At 35.2% G+C, this 19,773-nt stretch overlaps 1 protein-coding gene across 1 annotated transcript in view; it reads left to right on the forward strand.

Annotated features, from left to right (window-relative positions):
- The first annotated feature begins 429 nt into the window (after positions 1-429).
- The window catches only part of LOC119769637 (protein KTI12 homolog), a 39,721-nt gene continuing 20,377 nt past the window's right edge, over positions 430-19,773 (forward strand). Inside the window, exons 1-2 of the mRNA XM_038262858.1 lie at positions 430-446; positions 558-837. Of these exons, the coding sequence (XP_038118786.1) occupies positions 573-837 (265 nt within the window). The 5' untranslated portion in view covers positions 430-446; positions 558-572. The remainder of the gene's footprint in view (positions 447-557; positions 838-19,773) is intronic.

Consider the following 19,773-nt stretch of genomic DNA (forward strand, 5'->3'; position numbering starts at 1 on the left):
GGGAGATTGAACGTAAATCAGAAACTTTAACATAGCATAAACCGCCATTCCGTGCATCAAATAGACAGAGCAAGAATATTAAAATTCACCACTTTAATGCATGTGACCTCAAATATATGAAAAAATCGAAAATTAAACTTTTTTTTTTTGGAAAAATATCAAATTTCATTTGTTTTCATTATACTAAGTACAAACAACACAAAAAAGTCACAAAAAAGCAAAAAAATATTTTTGGCCGCTCGCTTATATGGAAATACCCCATAGTGCAGCGGTGCGGAAACGTGTAGTAGTTACGGGGATCCAACCGATAGGTTTGCCACGCAATTAGATGTCTGCGGTGGAGATGCCCTTATCAATTGGCTTTGCTGTACTTGAATTTTTTGACAAATCAAACGTTTGTGATTTGTTTTTGTTTGGTTTAATTTCCCCAAGTGCTAGATTTAGCAGTTAATAAATAAGTTAAATTGGCATAAGTAAAATCTTGATTTTTGGACAAAATAAAAGACTTAGATAAAGTTCTTTGTCAAATAACTATTGAAAACTTACATTGATTTTAGGACGAAATTCATAAAATGCCTCTGGTGGTTATATCCGGACTTCCGGCAAGTGGCAAGTCCACCCGGGCAGCCCAAATCAAAGCGCACTTTGAGGGACTTGGGAAAACCGTCCACATTGTGTCCGAAAGGGACTGCATCCGGGTGGCCGGATACGAAAAAAACGAATACTTCCGGGACTCGCAGAAGGAAAAGCTAGTCCGATCTAGTGTTAAATCCCACGTTCTACGTCTGCTCAACAAAAACGACCTGCTCATTATCGACGGTGGGAACTACATCATGGGTTTGATTCCCATCTGCTCCCAACGAGAAATTTAAGGAAATATAAATTCTTGAAGCTCTGAACATGAACGAAAATTCAAAGTTGCTCGAGTCGGGGTTCGATTCCCCGTCGTTTGGGTTGGTAAGCAAAAATGCTAACCACTACGGCTTGGTGAGCTATGACTGGAATAAGAATATTGTTACTACCAACTAAATACGTGCTGGGTCTTTGTCCATTTGACAAGGGTCCGGAAGTTCTAAATAACGTTTGAATCCGATTGATGCAAACGTTCTTCAGGGCGGGGCTTGTCGATTCAAGCTGAGGTACCTCGCGCTCGGCTAGCCAGCGTAGAAATGGGTCACCGAAGCTCGGCAGAGCTAACACCATCTAAATGCCTATGCGAGTTATTTGCATGTATAGAATGTAAATCTAAAATACATGGAAACAACTCAATTTGTAAGAAGCGACCGCGTGGTCCCGTTTGGTTGGTTGCACACACACACACACGCACATACGAGAAAAAATTTGAACATAACTTAAATAACAGTTTGTTTCACTGCTTGTATAACTGACTTGTGTAACTATCGTGTTTTGTGCCACAAAAGTGTTAAATACAGTCAACTTCACTCTTTTCCAACAAAACCCAACATAGGAAAAATTCTCACCTATTTGGAGGGTTCCATCCAATTTGCTGATTTACACTGTTTAAACAACTAATTTTGGAACACCTTCGATAGAAACTTGCTTGCTCACTTCCGTTTGAGGTATTTATCACTTGATTTCAGTCGAAAACGCTTTTTATGAGCTGTAATTAAACGTCAAAATCCTGATATGCCATGATGCTGTTCCCTCATCTGCATTGTTTTCCTCGAAAACAGTTTGTTGAATAAGAATAATATTGCACTGTTTGTTTCACTGCTTATCTAACATTGTCATGTGACGGCATCTTCTGAAAAATGGGCGTGACCAACCATTCTATAAATAACCTTAGGTTTTCTCGCTTTGTTACACAAATGTTATCGGAGAACAGGTCATATAACTGATATTCAACAAACATATTCAACTTGACATTGCGTGTTGTTAGGTGGTGTAAATTTGTACGTGAGGTATTTAGAGTTTCAATAATGTTTATTTATCGAAGACTGCAATAATTTTAATTGTTGACCGATTATTTAGAAAATTTCGCCGTTAAAAACTACAAAAAATATCAGCTTACGGAATTCATGATAGAGAAAACAACAAATTAAAATCACACCAATTTTCAAAGTTACTCCGTGGTACGGTAATCGAAATGACAGTTGAAACGGTTTGTTATAACAAAGTTACATAATGCAGTTATAAAAACTGACTTGAAACAAACTTATATAACTTTATTTCCAATGACAGCCTTTTCTGGAGTTAAGTTGTATAGCTCACTGCAGTATAACAAAGCTGACAGCAGCTTTCTTATTGACGTTTAGGCCAGCTTGTTTACTATGAAGCCTCGTGGAGAGATGTGGAAGCGCGCCTGGACCTGCCTGGAGATAACAACAAGTCGTCGAAGTCATCGGATCGAATCTTGGGAAAGATTTTTTCATGCAATTTTAATTTTTTTCTAAATAAATCGGGCAGAAACAAGCGTACTGCCGTTAACCACGCCCCCTTTTTTTCGTTGAATCTCTTGTTAACTAGCACAGTGTTGTCAGATACATTTGTACAACTTACTCTGATAACTTGCATCTTATTCTGGCAAGTTATACAACAGAAAAAGTGCGCTTTTTCCAATGCACAGGAGTTGTAGAACAAGTTGTGGCAACGAGGCCGTTCGGTTATACAACCAGTTACGAAATACGTTTATCTGACAAAGTGTGTTGCTTGGGACATGAGGTACTGAGGTTTTGCTTACTGAGCATTAATCGAGTTACTTGCTTTAATCGCGGCGAGGTAAACGAAGTTTAGCTTTGTTCGCAGTTTGGATAACTGTTGTCGGCTGTGTTGACGATGTTGATGGCGTTGATCAGTTGAGCGGAAAGCAATATATATATATATTGAAATGACAAGCCATAGTTTCAACATTTGCATGGAATGCAATTTACACTAGTTCAGTTGTTTTGCAATCATTAGTTTAAAAAAAAATGTAAGATTTAACGACAAAAAAAAATTTAAAAAAAATTACACGATAGTGAACATCGAAAATTTTCAAAGATACAAACGATTTTTAAATCAGCTCAAAAATGCTTAAAACGATTCTTAATGCACTGGAACGCATTTAAAATTGATTTAAGTTTTGCACATAAATTTCTATTGAAAATTTGTTTTTTGTTTTTTGAAAAAAATATTAATTTCGCTCCCTTATTTTTTCGGGCCAACTTTGAAGGGGGGACAAAAACTTTAAATAAAATTTGTATCAGCCTTATGACTTTTTATGTCTTCATACTTTTGATAAAATATGCCAACATATTTACCGTAAAAATAAATTTGTAAATTTTTCGGTCTTTCGAGGGAACGGAAATAGGGGATTTTTACATTCTAGAAAATTAGGAGACATAGAAGGGTCCATTCACAAACCACGTGGACACCCTAGGAGGGGGGGTCAACAATTGCCCAGGCTCCATACAAAAAAGATTTGTTTTGAATGGAAATTGTCTTCGAGGGGTGCGGAGGGAAGGGGGTCTGACATTTCAAAAAAGTATTCACGCGGCTTATGGATGGCCCTGAAAATTGATTTTCGGGGAAGTGGCATTTTCTGGGAAATTATTTTTGAGGTTATGGGATTCGAGAATATGGAGATTAGGGGATGTGGGATAATGCCGGTAAATATAATGTTTTATTAACCCTGGAATTGAGGTGCATCATAACAGAATAATGTCTTCAGAAAAAGTGACTTGATACTTAGTTTAACTAACTAAGTTATCGTACTCAATAAAACAACAAATTACAAATTACAAATTAAAAGAATAGTTGCATTTTGTATCCTCTTCGGAAATTACTGTACAAGTCGTTTGTACTTACAGTAGATTTACTCGATTTCTTAAGCACCCGCAAGCTCTGTTCCCAACTCATCTCCTCATCTCAGCTTAAGATAGTAACTTTACACATGTAATGCTTAAACAACGAAATAAATAAATGAATAGAGATTTATTGTTAGCCGTTTACACAACGTTTTTGCTCTTGTCATAACCCACCATCAAATCAATTTTCCGTTAGTTTTCCGCCCCAAACCAACCTCAGCCAGTTTGGGTGGGAGGAACAGCGTTAATCAATTGGGTTAGCATGCATTTTGCTGCAGTTTCCATCATCACTGTTGGCACTTTGACTTTGTGCCGCTCTGCAGTTGTGTGCAAATTAGATCAAGTACTCAAATATTTGCACCAGCACTTCGGTGAACAGTTTTTCCCATTGGAAAAACAGTTCTCCGAACCCAGTTTAGTGGCTTTTTTGGGCAAAACAAGTTTGTGGGGGGTGGGAGAGTGAAATTCAGGGCAGCACTATTTTAATTTGGAACTCTCCAATGCATTTACTGAACGCTGGTTTCCATACATCCATGGAGAATGCCCGTGTGAAATCTACGGAAAACTCAGCATTGAGATGTGATGAGGTTTTCGCACCGATGGTGGAATTTCCCAACCTAACGCCGCCAACCGATGCCCCAGGGGGTTGGTGCATTTCGAAATCGGAAAGCGCTGGATCTCGCCTAACAAGCCACCTCTATCTGCTCTTTCTGCAGCTGGAGGTGCTCGAACGCAAATCCAGTCGTGGAACTGCATGTGGTAAGGTGAAATTCATGAATAACGATACCATAAAGAAGCCATAAAAAAAAGATTTGATATCATTGAAAAATTTAAAAAGTCGTTCTGGTATAATCAACATCAGAACAGAGTTTGTGTAGTTTTCTTTGAAATTTTCATTTCTCATAAAAAAGTGACACGTCATTTGTGGAAAACATGTTAAAGATAGAGGCAGGAAGCAAGACCGTGGTCGCTCTCGGATTTGTCTAACCCATCATCATGACTTTTTCGTTTGGCCGGGGCATTTCTCTTTGGTTCTGTGTTTGGCCGCGGGCACGATTTGGCGCAAATTGTTGCCAAATTCAGTCGTTCGACTAAAACACACATTCACTCACCCACACATTGTAGAAGCATTTCGAGTGATATGGCTGGTGGGGAAATTGAGAATCTTTTTGAAACGTGAAATGTATTCATTCGTTTGTGACGGCCGCAAACGGTGCTACTAATTGAATAAGAAGGGCTAATCGCATGATGGTATTTGAATTATTAATGAACTTAGATCCTAATTAATTCCACTGCTGATACAGTCAATGTATCAATATTTAACGATATGAAAGATGGCCTGAGACTAAAATACCGTCATACATTGGAACTGGGGGGTGACATTGGGCAAATCGATTTTGTAACGGTTTGCAAAAGGGATCGCTAATAAACCACGTGTCCTTACAATTCGATGCCTGTGTGCTCTCTTGTACTAAGCTTGCTGCACCTAAAATTCCGAGTCGAGAAAATCGTTCCCTCAAAGGCGTCACCCATAAAGTATGTCACGCTCTAGGGGGAGGGGGTTTGAGCAAGTGTGACATTGCATGTTATAAGTATAGGAAAAGCGTGGGAAAAGGGGGAGGGGGGGGGATTTTAGCGTGACGTACTTTATGAATGAAGCCAAAATATATTGAAGGCTCAGCGCCAAAGTCAAGGGATTAATAGGGGGATGGCGTCGCTATTTTTAGACCACGTTTTCCACTTTTTCTCATCGAAACCGACTACTTTATCGACTTCATTTTGCTGGGCGAGATAGGACGCCGTCTATTTTTAGACGATGACTTAGCACTTTTCCACTCTTGCGCTTAAAAAAACCAGGTGGCAGCACGGTATAACGCCACGTCCCTATGCTACCAACTCACACCACTATAACAAATGAGATCATTCGTTAATTGAAACAATAAATATCCAACAATTGCCATACATCGACATCCTTTGTTCACCAAGCTGTGTTGGCCGAGGCAGCTAAGTCATTGGGTTAGAATGTCTAAGGTCTCTGGTTCGATTCCCGTAGTCGACACTTTTGGTTTTTTATTTTGACGGATGATTTTTTTTGCAAATGAATCTCGTGAGAATAATTCTCTCGGCCATCTCGAGCTGTGTTCTCTGTGTCCGTGAATGGTACCACTATTCTTCCATCTCGAGCCTATTATTCTCTCGAACTAGCGCTGCCCAGTTTTGGGTGTGGGATACCTTAATAGTTAGCAGAAGAGACCACAGAGACATCGAATTGTTAATTTTTTATCCACTATCTCTCCCACTTACCGTAGGGGAGAGTGGGGAGACTTGATCCCCTTTTTTGTATCGCACATATCTCTGTCAATTTCTCACAAAACTATGATCTTTTTGCATGAATTGAAAGCTTAAACATTCAACTATGTTTGGCTGATAAGGGTATTTCATCAGATAAACTCTTCGAATCATGCCAAGCGTTTTAAAAAAATATTTTAAACCGGCATTTTCAAAATGTTGGGGGTAACTTGATCCCCCTTTCAACATTTTGAAGAAATCTTAAGCAAAATGTTTCTTATTCATCCAAACTTGTAATTTTCTATAAGTTACAGCAATTTCACATTAAACCTGTACGTTTGTGTTCAAAATATAACAAGTTTAGCATGCAAAATATTTAAAAACATCAAATTTTCTTTTTTAGACCAAAATTGAGCATGTTTACAAAAGCTGGTAATTTTTGTTTACGAAACTTTTGAAAAATGGTTCAAACTGCAGAAAGTTATTTACAACTATACTAAAGAAAACTATGTACGAAAACCCAGCCCAATTATTTCATCTTGAGGCTGATTCCAGTGACTGTAAAAATTCAGGGATCAAGTCTCCCTTAACGCACTTTTTTAAACAATTGATTGTAAAAATAGTATGACGATAAATTTAACGTCAAATGCGTAAGGGTTTTGGAGTTGATATGTTTATCAAACAATTCATGTATAAATAATATTTTTTTGAATAATTTTTGAGTGTTTTCTATACTTATCAAAACAAAGAAAAAAGATCATTTGGAAGTTTTTTGCAGCACTTCTTAGAAAAATGTGTGTAACTCAATCTAAACATTTTTTAATTTTTTTCTTTGTTTTCTACCATGAGTTTTAGTCAATTTCGCACAACTTTCTAGAACAAAGCTAATTGTTTTACCCACATGCTGACGAGATACAGGCTTGGGATCAAGTGTCCCCGGGGATCAAGTCTCCCCACTCTTAACTTATTCTATGGGGGTTATATTTTCACCAACTCACACAAATCGGAAAGAGCTCTGCTAACCCCCCCTTTAACTTTTTTGAAAGTTTGCAAAACTTATAATTTTGGTCCCTGATCACGAATCCGAGGTCCATGACCATTTCTACTAATTTGAAATAACTCTTATTTTTAATTTCAATTTCAGTCGAACATAACAACGTAATCATACTGTTTTCACTTCCTAGATTTTCACCCAACTGTGATTGTCTTTAATTAAACTTTTCTCCTCACCGAAGCTTCTCTTCGTTGTTTAGCTTTACGCTGACAGCATAAAGCTGCTCTTCCCTTCGTTTTCCACGCTAATCGTTTGTTGCGAGACAATGTGGAGATGATTTACACACGATTTAAAATTCAAAAATTATCATAAATTATTTACGAAATATGCTATTAGCATTTCCACATTCTCTCTCCCGGAAGAAACGTTACGGCACATTTACAGAAGGATGTTTAATTAAACTTCCCACTTCCGCGCTCCGTAGTGTGCATGTGCTGAGCATTCCTCAAGTACCATCGTACGCCAGAGATGAAGAACAAAAACTTCATGCAAATGCTACTTAACGCTTTCTTTAGCAGTGTGTGGAGGAAAGTGAAATCTTTGCTTCAATTATGAGAGAAATTTTAAGTTTGCATAGTTTGGCCAAGCGCTCATTAAAACAATAATTGAGACACCATTTTAGTGGCATGTGTTAATTTGACATAATGACTATAACTTGGTTGATTGATGTTCCGTGTAAAATGGAATGGGATATTGAAATTGTCTCCGTCGGAAGCCATATATCATCACTGGCATTTTGTTCAATTAGCTATCACTGGTTATCACTCAACAAATGAGCAACTGCGTTTGACATCATTTTGACTGAGCTTAGTCAGTTGTGTAGACGGGATTCAGATTCAGTCAGTTGTGTAGATGGGATTCAAAATGTTTTTTTTTTTTTTTCATTCTATTAATAATAAAGTTCTTAATAATGTAAATTAATTTTGGCTTCAGTTACTTTAGTCATAGGGTGAATTGTTGAAAATAGCATGCATACTAATAATGTTTTGAAGCACGTTTGGTTTTGGATGTGTGTGCACATTTCATAGTTTTGGGATAAGCTAGCAATAAGTTTTCGAAACAAAATAATTTAGGCTTTTAATTTTAACATTCTCTTTCAAATTACCCATTTTCTTAAAACATAATTGTTACTTTTGTGGCTACTTTGCTAATTTGTGCCATTGCATCATATTTATTGAGACTTTCAAAAAAGAAATTTGAAAAAAAACACAATTGAGATCCCACCATTACTTGGAAATTTGACCGATGTACCCTTTGAAACCTCTACCTTGAGAGGAAAAAGCAAACTCCTTCAATTTTTGCACGAGACTTCAACAGAAAGCATTCTGTAATGCCGTGCAAACTGAGACTGACACGCATTGTTGGCCACCATAGAGTTATCTACGTGCGCATGTATTGCGTGTACGTACACGAAAAAAAGTGAGGTTAAATTTTGTACCAGCCAGCAAAACAAATGGTGCGCTAGTGTGTGTGAGATCGGGCTTAGATAGCTCTATTGCTAGTACCAACCACTAGTGTCTTCCTTTTATCTACAAGGACTTCGCCGCCCTGGGCTCCTAAGCAGAGCTGAAAATGTCAGGGGTCCTGACGCGAAAATCGGCGACGCATACATGAATTTTTCAGATCCATTCCAACCGTGACATAAACAAACCCGATTCAGTCGTGAGTGCCCTAGCTCACTGAGCAGCTGCAATGCGAGGCAGTAGTCGACCAACGCTCATTCGACGTTGCACGCACACACATAAAGAAACAAGTTTTTACACAAAAAGTTGGTATTTAAGCGTGGAAATGTTATTTTGAATATAAGTTATGGTTGTTTTAAGTGTTTTGCACAGTCTAGAACCATTCAATTGTTTAAAAATAGTCAAAATAGTGTTTAGAGAGGATTTTACGAGTCAGTCATACGACACGAATTGAGTGAGTGTAGCTCATTTTTTCACGTCTCTCATTCTCCAGCAGCCGACCGGCACGAGTCAGGCGGCAGTGGTTGAACGGACACAGTAGGCTTACAGTCACATGCTAGCAGTGAACTGACATTTTGGTTTGCTTCATGTGTACGCTGGGTTGGAAACATTTTGCAGGCCTGCTCCTAAGTGTATGAAAGTATGGCACGGAGCGACGGCGCCGAATACCCATATTTACACAAAGAATTTTAGAGCGGAACACATTCGGAAAAACTGAACGTTTCTGAAAATACTCACATTAGACTCACTCATTACTAGGCTTAGTGATTTTTCACGCGAAAAATTTGGCAAATTCCACGGTGACCTTAATTTTAAAAAACAAAATTTCACGGATATTTCGCGGAACGTGAAAACTGCTTAAATAAATCAGAAAATCTTAGGTTAAATTATAAAACTACTTTTGATGATTTATTTTATATTATTTTTCAATAAACTAAAAAATAATCCTTACTAACTTGAACGTGACGCAAAAAACCTAATTTCCAAAAAAGTTTCCACGTGTTTTTTGGATGGGCTTGGTAAAAATATTGTATAGTGGTTTTAACCTGACTATTCAATAAAATTCATTAAAAATCAATAGGCACAAATAATTTAAGCTATTACGAAATATACATAATATTATTCAAGATCAAAAAACAAAAAAGTCGTATTTTTTAACATTAACAGGATTTATCAACCCAAATAATCAAATTTCGTGCAAATTAAACAGTACTCAGAAAAAATCTGAAATGTTCATAAAATGTGATTTTAACACCAAAACTACCAAGCCCGAGAAAAAGGGTGAATTTATATAAAAATTCACATTTTTTCTCTTTTCTTTTTTTTGTATTTTTTTCAAGATAATCCTCTAAAATAAAAAAAGGTATAAAGTTGTTATGCGAATGAAAATCTTTCTAAATTTTGTAATGCATTAAAAAACTAATAAACTATCTTTGCGATAACTTGATGTTTCCAAAAATATATTTTTTGATTAACTGATTTTTGTTAACATCATTTAAGTATTCGCAGCATAATTATTGTAACAATTTAATGTTAATGTATGTTTGCTAACAAGTCATGGTTCATGTCCCCTTTCAATTGAAATCTAATAAAATTTTCATAAAAAGTCTTGGTGGATGAATATTTTTTATGATATTATTTCAAAGAATTTATTCGAGAAAATTGCTAAATTTCTAGGGATTTTACGGAAATCATCGAATTTCACGAATTTTACGTTGTCCGCGAAATCGTGAAAATTCACTAACTCTACTCATTACACACAATGTTTTATCATTATTTTGGTTGTCGAATGCAAGTCGATTGGCTAGAAGAAAAAGAAGCATTTATAATAGGAACCATCCATAAACAACGTGGACACTTTAGGAGGAGGGCGGTACGGCGATTGTGGCTGTTTATGTTGTTTAAGTTCCACCACGTAATCTTCGTCAAAATCCGTCGATGTTTTGTCTATCTGTGCACCAAACTGTGTATGGACACAATCAACCATTTGATGTATGCTGTCGTTTGCTTAATGTAGTTTCTGACCGTTTTGTTTAAAATATGACGAAAGATAGTTCCAAGAAAATCTTTAGCTGTAAGGAAACAGTCTGTTCAACACGAAGATTTGACGAAGATAAATAAAGAAAAATAAATAATAAAAATATATTTTAATGCAAAAGCATTAAAAAAATATATCTGTTCAACATAATGTGTTTTTTGTAATACATTGATCAAAAGATCATATTTTAACTCTTTTGACAATATTCAAGACTGTTAATGCAAACTAACTGTTTGATATTTATGTACAGCCGCCACCGGCAATAATCAACGAAAATATTTAAAAAAAAGTAAATTGACGTCAACTCGACCTTCTTACATGCCGCTATGAAAAATTCCATATTGACTTAAATTTTAACCCACGTGGATGAGAGAGCGTATAGGTTCGGTATTTGTCAACAAGTCAACATCATTTCGGTAGGGTATTTTAGCGGTTGGCATCGGAACGCGTTGCCGCAAACCAAAATTTTTGTGCACAAATCTTGATAACTTCGTCTTCGTTTATTTAGCATTTCACAAGGTTTCTTTTGATTTGTCAAACGAGCTAAAGAAATTTAAATTGCTTTTCCGAGATAAGATCTCACCTTCCGAAAAAAAGTACGTGCTCCAAGAGGAGAGAGGAAAAATAAAAATCTTTCCCATTTTCCCCCAAAACATGTGGTGGTCGGATAGTGTTCCTTAAGCCTTCTTCTTCTGCCAGCATTGAAGAGCTCGAGACGTCGACGAGCTTGTGGCAAATGCCAAGAGCATGGGTTCACGCCAAATCAGGATACAAGGAAGGGCGTAAGGATCTGGCTCGTCTAGAGCGGAGCTTCTGTAACACCACATAAAGTAGCAAACAGTGAACGGGGAAGGTAAGGTGGTTGGTATCACATACCTTCGCAAAAGTTGTACAGCATCGGAGGACTGGCTCTTGAAGGAAGCTATTTAGCACGCGATTTTATCATTTTAAATAGTTGGCATTCTTTGGTGAGATGCTGAAGGTTTGTTCAAGCTAGTTTTTCCTTGCATGGTTTTTGGCATACCACGGTTATGGTTAAAGGTAGAAAGCAAACGAACGTAAAAAGGTTTGTTTAAAGTAAAGCAGACAAAAAACTATATGTTTTTTAATTTATGCTGTACATTGCAATAGTAATTAAATTTTCATTATTTCGAACAACAAAATTTGTCTGACTTTGTGGATCAAATGGACTGCGCACTAGACTAACAATCCAGGGGTCACCGGTTCTTAGCCCGCTACGGACGTCTCCCTCTCCCCTTCGCACTTGGGGGTACCGGGAAGCAACGTCCTGTATAGCAAAACGAAAGACACTACCCAAGTAGCACTCATAACGTGTTTTACTTTTTGCATTGAATCGAATACATGGGGGTAAAAAAGATAAAATGACTCTAACAACTAATCCTAACTTAAAACTTAAAAAAATCCGATTTAATATCACCAGAGGTGAAATAGAGCCTATCTTACAAAATGATGAAACTCGAGCGGTTTTCCAATGATGGAAGACACAAATTTTTAAGAGCGGATACAGACATCGCACAAGTATTTCAGAAAAAGAGCTCTCAAAAATCAGGCTTTGAGTTCCGGGTTTCGGGCCAAAATTCAATCGAAAAAGCGCATCATAACCTTCAAATTAGTAAAAGGATTTTTTTTCTGGAACGATTCACCGCCAGACACGATTTTTTTTTTTTTAATTTCTGAAAAAAGCGTTTTTCCAAAAGCAAACCTTAAACCTTTCTTTTGTAAGAAAGGCAAAAAGTAAATTCATTGAAATATTAAAAATCAATAGAACGAGTAAACTACGAACTGTATTTTAGTTTAGTTCGACTTTAGTTTTATCCTCGTCGCCAACTTGAAGTGTTGAGACTTCGGACAATTGAAACACGCGTATACTTACTTTAAACTTTGCCGAGCTTCCGAGGTTACGGGTTTCGCCTTGTAAGCGGAAGGTGATGGGTTCGATTCCTGTCTGGCTCGGCAAAGTCAGATCCCTTCAAAGAGTAAATCTGCTCACTGGGAATACTGACCGGTAGGGGATGGGTTTCGACTAACGGCGTGCTGGATTTCCGATCCAGAAGTCGTGAGTTCGATTCTCGTACCGGGATGATGAAGTTTTAAAAAAAAAAAACTTTATTGACACTTAGGACTTCCCAGACTGGGGACGACAGTTCCGGACGACATTCGGAAACGTAAGAGACCGAATCTACACGAATTGCTTTGCATAGGCTCAGTGCTATAATTCTACCTAGACTGACACATACAATTGTGCATATGGCACTTCTTTTGCCATTGACATGTTTATATTATATTTATGGTACCGAGGGACACTACACTGCGCAGGTTGCACATCGACTCTTGATGAAACAGTTCCCAAACTGCAAGCAGTGCGAACATTGTGTCACGTCACGGTGCACTGGACGATAACGTTCCCAAGTCACGATGATGCCTTCAGCTCAGACGGCGTTGTCGATCCTTTCTCGAAATGAACCAGGTACAGTTACGATACTTGATGTCCTTATTGTGTCTCGTCATCTTGAAGACTTCGATCACGTTCAACTTAAGAGTTTTGAGTTCTTCTTTCAGCACACTCAAATCCATATCGTACAGGCCTCGGAGGACCAGTTTCATGGGGCGTTTACCTGGATCGTCATGGCTGTAGTATTCAAGCTTTGTGTTGTTCAAGAAATCCCGAACGTAGTTGTAATCCTTTCTGGTAGGTAGCAGAATTTTGAGCCCATCAGCACACAAGCGAATGGAAGCTCGTACAGCACCAGATTTGAGAAATCCGGTCAGCCACTTTCGCACCGAATCCGATGACGATGTTTTCACAAAAATGGGTGGCAACATTTCCCCTCGTTCAAATTCTTCCTTCTCGCTCACGTCCACAGGGAGGGTAGCGAACTGGTTTCCAGACGAATTTTGAGCGTCCTTGCTCAAACTGCCTGGCTTTGCTGGTAGCGCATCAGCATTCTTTAACTTCTTCAAATCTGCCGATCCTGCTGGTGAGGACCGCCTCTTTTTGCACTTTTTATGTGCTTTTTTTACGCACGTCTGACTCGCTACTCTGCTGATCACAGATTGTAAAAAATCTAAAAGTTCACAATAAAGGGAGTTTTGCAATAAACACAGGTTTATAATTATTTAAAATAAATCTGGCATAAACAAGCGTAGCAAAATAGTCAGAGTTACTATTCTTATTAGCCTCGACGTTGATTGTAATTCATAAAAGAAATGATTGTTTACATTTAAGGTGGTCAACGGTTAGACAATTGTTTTCAATCTAACTTTCATTTTCAGTGTGCGCTTTGATTGGACAACATAGCCGTAAACCACGCCCCCTTTTTTAGTTGAATTTCTTGTTAGATAGTGTACAGTGTTGCACAGTGTTGTCAATTACATTTGTACAACTTACTCTGATAACTTGCATCTTTTCCTGGCAAATATAAACAACAACAGTAAAATGTGTGCTATTTACAGTTCACAGGACTTGTAGAACAAGTTGTGGTAAAGAGGCCGATCGGTTATACAACCAGCTAAGAAATACGTTTATCTGACAAACTGTGTTGCTTGGGTAGCCATTAGCAAAAGAGGCAAACTAAGGAGTATGCACGGAGAAAAAAGAGTTCCCAAAATCGTGAACATGCGTTCATGAAAATGGGAACCACGAACAATGTGTTCAAATCCCATGGTACGTTTTTGGAAACCGTACCCTGGGATTTGAACACTTTGTTCGTGGTTACCATTTTTACGAACGCTTGTTCACGATTTTGGGAACTCTTTTTTCTCCGTCTGACCAATGGCCATAAGGTACATATTTATAAGGTACAGTCGACTCTCTGGCTGTCGATCTTCTCGATATCAATAATTCTCCATCTATCGATGAATTCTTCAATTATCTTCATTCCTCGATATTTTCCCTTGCTTGAAGGATCTCTTCGTCGACGGTCCCTTGGATTCTGTTTGCTTTGAAAATCTCTTCCGGTTGTCAATAATAGACATTTTTCTTGGCGAAACGAAGCTTTGAAGGGTGTTTGGCATTAGGTTGTTTTTGTTTGATGGACGTTGCCATGATTCTCTCCCATAGCTCGGTATCAAGAAAAAAATATTTCTTCATTTTGCATCGTTCTGTAAACTGATGATTCTCTTCCTCGACGGTCCCTTGGATATCGACAACCAGAGAGTCGACTGTATCAAACAAAAACAATCCTTTTCTTGAACATGGTTTACTGGGATTGACCAAACTGCTTTTTTAAGATAAGTCAAACACTAAAATACGTTTTCCACAAAACGTCATAAGCCTACGTGTCACGACGAGTTGTAATAACCTAAGCTTAGCCTGGATTTCACACCAAAGCCCGTTTCATTTCCGGTTTAATTCTTCTCGGGTCGATCCAATCACTAAGCTGGCCATCTATTTATTTATAAGTGGAAACAATCACCCCCCGATAACGCAGCATGAGGGCATAAACCAGGCGGAAAAAGCGTGGCATTTATTACGATAAGGCGCGATACCAATCGATGATAGAATGAATGAGGGGCTCCAGGGTGGGAGCTCGTATAACTTGGAAAGCCCAGCACAGCCGCAGAATACGATGGTGTCTCATCAGTATCTCTGTCCCCAGGAAGGACGTGCCAAGAATCGATCGTCAATATATTTACGAGATGCTATTAACGCTAAATTTATCATTGATAATTCCTCGCCTCCTCAACGTTGTCACCCCGAACAGTTTTTGGGTCCGACCAAATCTGTTGTGCCCTGTTAGAGTGCTGCAAGAAAGCGTTTTCTGCTCTGGAGGGATCGAGCCCCGAGAAAAGGACGTGCCCAATATAATATTAAATAATGTAAGAATTTTATTTGACATTTCTTTTATGAGGATATTGCCAATAAATGTATATTTTAATAACTAATATCGTTATCGTAAAACTTATATTCCACTTTAATAAAATATTTCACGGATAGAAATCCTGTCCGAAAAATCATAAACAAATTGTTTTAAAATCGATAACATCGAATGTTTTCGATTTCGTTTACAATGTTTTCAAAAATGAAAACATTCTCCTCGATTTCGAGAACTTTTGTTTTCGAAAACGAAAATTTTTCCGTCACTCTTTTCCGAAGCGTAACTGCTGTCAAAACGCTGCCTAAATCAAAACGTCAACCCAGCTGTGGTGACAGTTTGTTTGTACAAAGTTTTTTTTAATGTTTTCGGGAAATCGTTGCCGGTAGCCCGGTAACCGGTCCATTCCGAGGGTGGTGGCCAAGTGAAAGACGTGCGTGCAGTTCTGCCAAAGTGTCCAGCTGCAAGCACTGCGTCCGGGTCAACCTTACCAAAGTAGAAATTGCTGGCTTCGACAGTGTGTTGGACAGTGCTGGATGAGGTTTCGGAAGTGGCGGAATAACATTCCCAGAGAAGTGGCGGAATTACATTCCCAGAGAAGTTATAGATATCGAACCGCACCGCCAGCGTGCGGTTCGATATCTCCTCCACCTCCTCCTCCTCCTCCTCCTCCTCCTCCTCCTCCTCCTCCTCCTCCTCCTCCTCCTCCTCCTCCTCCTCCTCCTCCTCCTCCTCCTCCTCCTCCTCCTCCTCCTCCTCCTCCTCCTCCTCCTCCTCCTCCTCCTCCTCCTCCTCCTCCTCCTCCTCCTCCTCCTCCTCCTCCTCCTCCTCCTCCTCCTCCTCCTCCTCCTCCTCCTCCTCCTCCTCCTCCTCCTCCTCCTCCTCCTCCTCCTCCTCCTCCTCCTCCTCCTCCTCCTCCTCCTCCTCCTCCTCCTCCTCCTCCTCCTCCTCCTCCTCCTCCTCCTCCTCCTCCTCCTCCTCCTCCTCCTCCTCCTCCTCCTCCTCCTCCTCCTCCTCCTCCTCCTCCTCCTGCACCGGCCACGGAAGCGGGAAGAAAGTGGTCAACATTAGGCTGGCAACAATTCGGATTCCGGTACGCCCCTCAGAAGCCTGGTAAAATATGAATGAAAAAATCTCCCAACATTCGTAATCAATCGATCTAATCGACCTTCATTCCGTCACAGGCTGCGACGCCGAACTACTCCACCACATCTTCAGCCACCTCGGACAAGGACAACGGACGACAAGGGAAGCGGCTCGGCCAACATCATCCACGTACCAGTCTGGGTTGTTCCACGATAACAACACACACACTTTGTACACTCTACCACCCAAAACTCTAATCTAAAATTCTACAATTCTAATTTCAAAAGTTCTATAATTCCAAAACCCTAAATTCTCAAACCCACAAATTTAAAATTCTAAATTCAAAGGTTCTTAAATTCTAAAATGATTCTTGAATACTAAAATTGAGAACTTATAAAATTATATGATTCAAAATTTCTAAAATTCCAACAAACTAACATTTTTATAACCTAAAAATCAAAAATCTAAAATTTTAAAAATTCTTGAATTCTGAACCTTCCAAAATTTTAAATTCAAAAATGTTAAAATATCAATATTTCTGAAATTACAAACACTGAAATTTCAAAACTAAAAATCTATAATTCTAGAAATCTAGAAATCTAAAGTTCTAAAATTCAAATTCTAACATTCAAGAGTTTTTAAATTCTCAAATCTCTTCTAAAATTTTATAATTCTAAATTGATTTTTTTTAAAGCACTGAAATTTTCTGAACCTAAAAATCTTGAATTCATTCTAGATTTCTTAAATTTTTTAATTCTAAAATTCTAGAATTCTTAAGTTTTTTTTAAATTTTCATAACTTTCAAAATTTTATATTCAAATATTCTGAATTAAATATATTCAAAAAAAAAAGTGTCTATTCTATTCAAAGATAAAAATAAATTCAATAAATTTTATTAATTCTATTCTATAAATCTATAATTTTAAGATTTTACAATTCTATAGTTCTATCATTTTAAAATTCTTAAGTTTTAAAATTCAAAAAATCCCAAAATTTAAAATTCAAAACTTTTGAAATTCCAAAATTTTACAATTCTTAAAGTTATGAATTCTAAAATCCTATGATTCCAAAATTCTAAAATTTTATACTTCTACTTTTTAATAGTTCTAAAAATCTTAAGTTTTTAAATTCGAAAATTTTGCAAATTTCAAATCATTATTTTTATATAATTTAAAATTCCTAAAATTTTAAAACACAGAAATTTTCCAAACCTAAAAATCTTAAATTCCAGATTTCTATAATTTTTAAGTTCTAAATTTCTAAAATCCAAAAATTTCTTAAATTTTCAATTCTGAACTTTCAAAAATTTACATTAAATTATTCTAGATTGTTAATTTAAAAATATTTCAAAACAAAAAAAATAAAATTTTTATTAAATGAAATTAAATTAAATAAATTCTTTTTGTTCTATGATTCTATGTTTCTATAGTTCTAAAATTCTAAAATTCTAAAATTCTAAAATTCTAAAATTTTAAAATTTTAAAATTCTAAAATTCTAAAATTCTAAAATTCTAAAATTCTAAAATTCTAAAATTCTAAAATTCTAAAATTCTAAAATTCTAAAATTCTAAAATTCTAAAATTCTAAAATTCTAAAATTCTAAAATTCTAAAATTCTAAAATTCTAAAATTCTAAAATTCTAAAATTCTAAAATTCTTAAATTCTTAAATTCTTAAATTCTTAAATTCTTAAATTCTTAAATTCTTAAATTCTTAAATTCTTAAATTCTTAAATTCTTAAATTCTAAATTCTTAAATTCTTAAATTCTTAAATTCTTAAATTCTTAAATTCTTAAATTCTTAAATTCTTAAATTCTTAAATTCTTAAATTCTTAAATTTAAATTCTTAAATTCTTAAATTCTTAAATTCTTAATTCTTAAATTCTTAAATTTTAAATTCTTAAATTCTTAAATTCTTAAATTCTTAAATTCTTAAATTCTTAAATTCTTAAATTCTTAAATTTAAATTCTTAAATTTTAAATTCTTAAATTCTTAAATTCTTAAATTCTTAAATTCTTAAATTCTTAAATTCTTAAATTCTTAATTCTTAAATTCTTAAATTCTTAAATTCTTAAATTTAAATTCTTAAATTCTTAAATTCTTAAATTCTTAAATTCTTAAATTTAAATTCTTAAATTCTTAAATTCTTAAATTCTTAAATTTAAATTCTTAAATTCTTAAATTCTTAAATTCTTAAATTCTTAAATTTAAATTCTTAAATTCTTAAATTCTTAAATTCTTAAATTCTTAAATTCTTAAATTCTTAAATTCTTAAATTCTTAATTCTTAAATTCTAAATTCTTAAATTCTTAAATTTAAATTCTTAAATTCTTAAATTTAAATTCTTAAATTCTTAATTCTTAAATTCTTATTCTTAAATTCTTAAATTCTTAAATTCTTAATTCTTAAATTTAAATTCTTAAATTCTAAATTTAAATTCTTAAATTCTTAAATTTTAAATTCTTAAATTCTTAAATTCTTAAATTCTTAAATTCTTAAATTCTTAATTCTTAAATTTAATTTTAAATTCTTAATTCTTAAATTCTTAAATTCTTAAATTCTAAAATTCTAAAATTCTTAAATTCTTAAATTCTTAAATTCTTAAATTCTTAAATTCTTAAATTTAAATTCTTAAATTCTTAAATTCTTAAATTCTTAAATTCTTAAATTCTTAAATTCTTAAATTCTTAAATTTAAATTCTTAAATTCTTAAATTCTTAAATTCTTAAATTTTTAAATTCTTAAATTCTTAAATTTAAATTCTTAAATTCTTAAATTCTTAAATTCTTAAATTCTTAAATTCTTAAATTCTTAAATTCTTAAATTCTTAATTCTTAAATTTAAATTCTTAAATTCTTAAATTTAAATTCTTAAATTCTTAAATTTTAAATTCTTAAATTCTTAAATTCTTAATTCTTAAATTCTTAAATTCTTAAATTCTTAAATTTAAATTCTTAAATTCTTAATTCTTAAATTCTTAAATCTTAAATTCTTAAATTCTTAAATTCTTAAATTCTTAAATTCTTAAATTCTTAAATTCTTAAATTTAAATTCTTAAATTCTTAAATTCTTAAATTCTTAAATTCTTAATTCTTAAATTCTTAAATTCTTAAATTCTTAAATTCTTAAATTCTTAAATTCTTAAATTCTTAAATTCTTAAATTCTTAAATCTTTAAATTATTAAATTTAAATTCTTAAATT

The sequence above is a fragment of the Culex quinquefasciatus genome, chromosome 1, assembly GCF_015732765.1.
Source record: "Culex quinquefasciatus strain JHB chromosome 1, VPISU_Cqui_1.0_pri_paternal, whole genome shotgun sequence".
In the NCBI taxonomy this organism is placed as follows: Eukaryota; Metazoa; Arthropoda; class Insecta; order Diptera; family Culicidae; genus Culex; species Culex quinquefasciatus.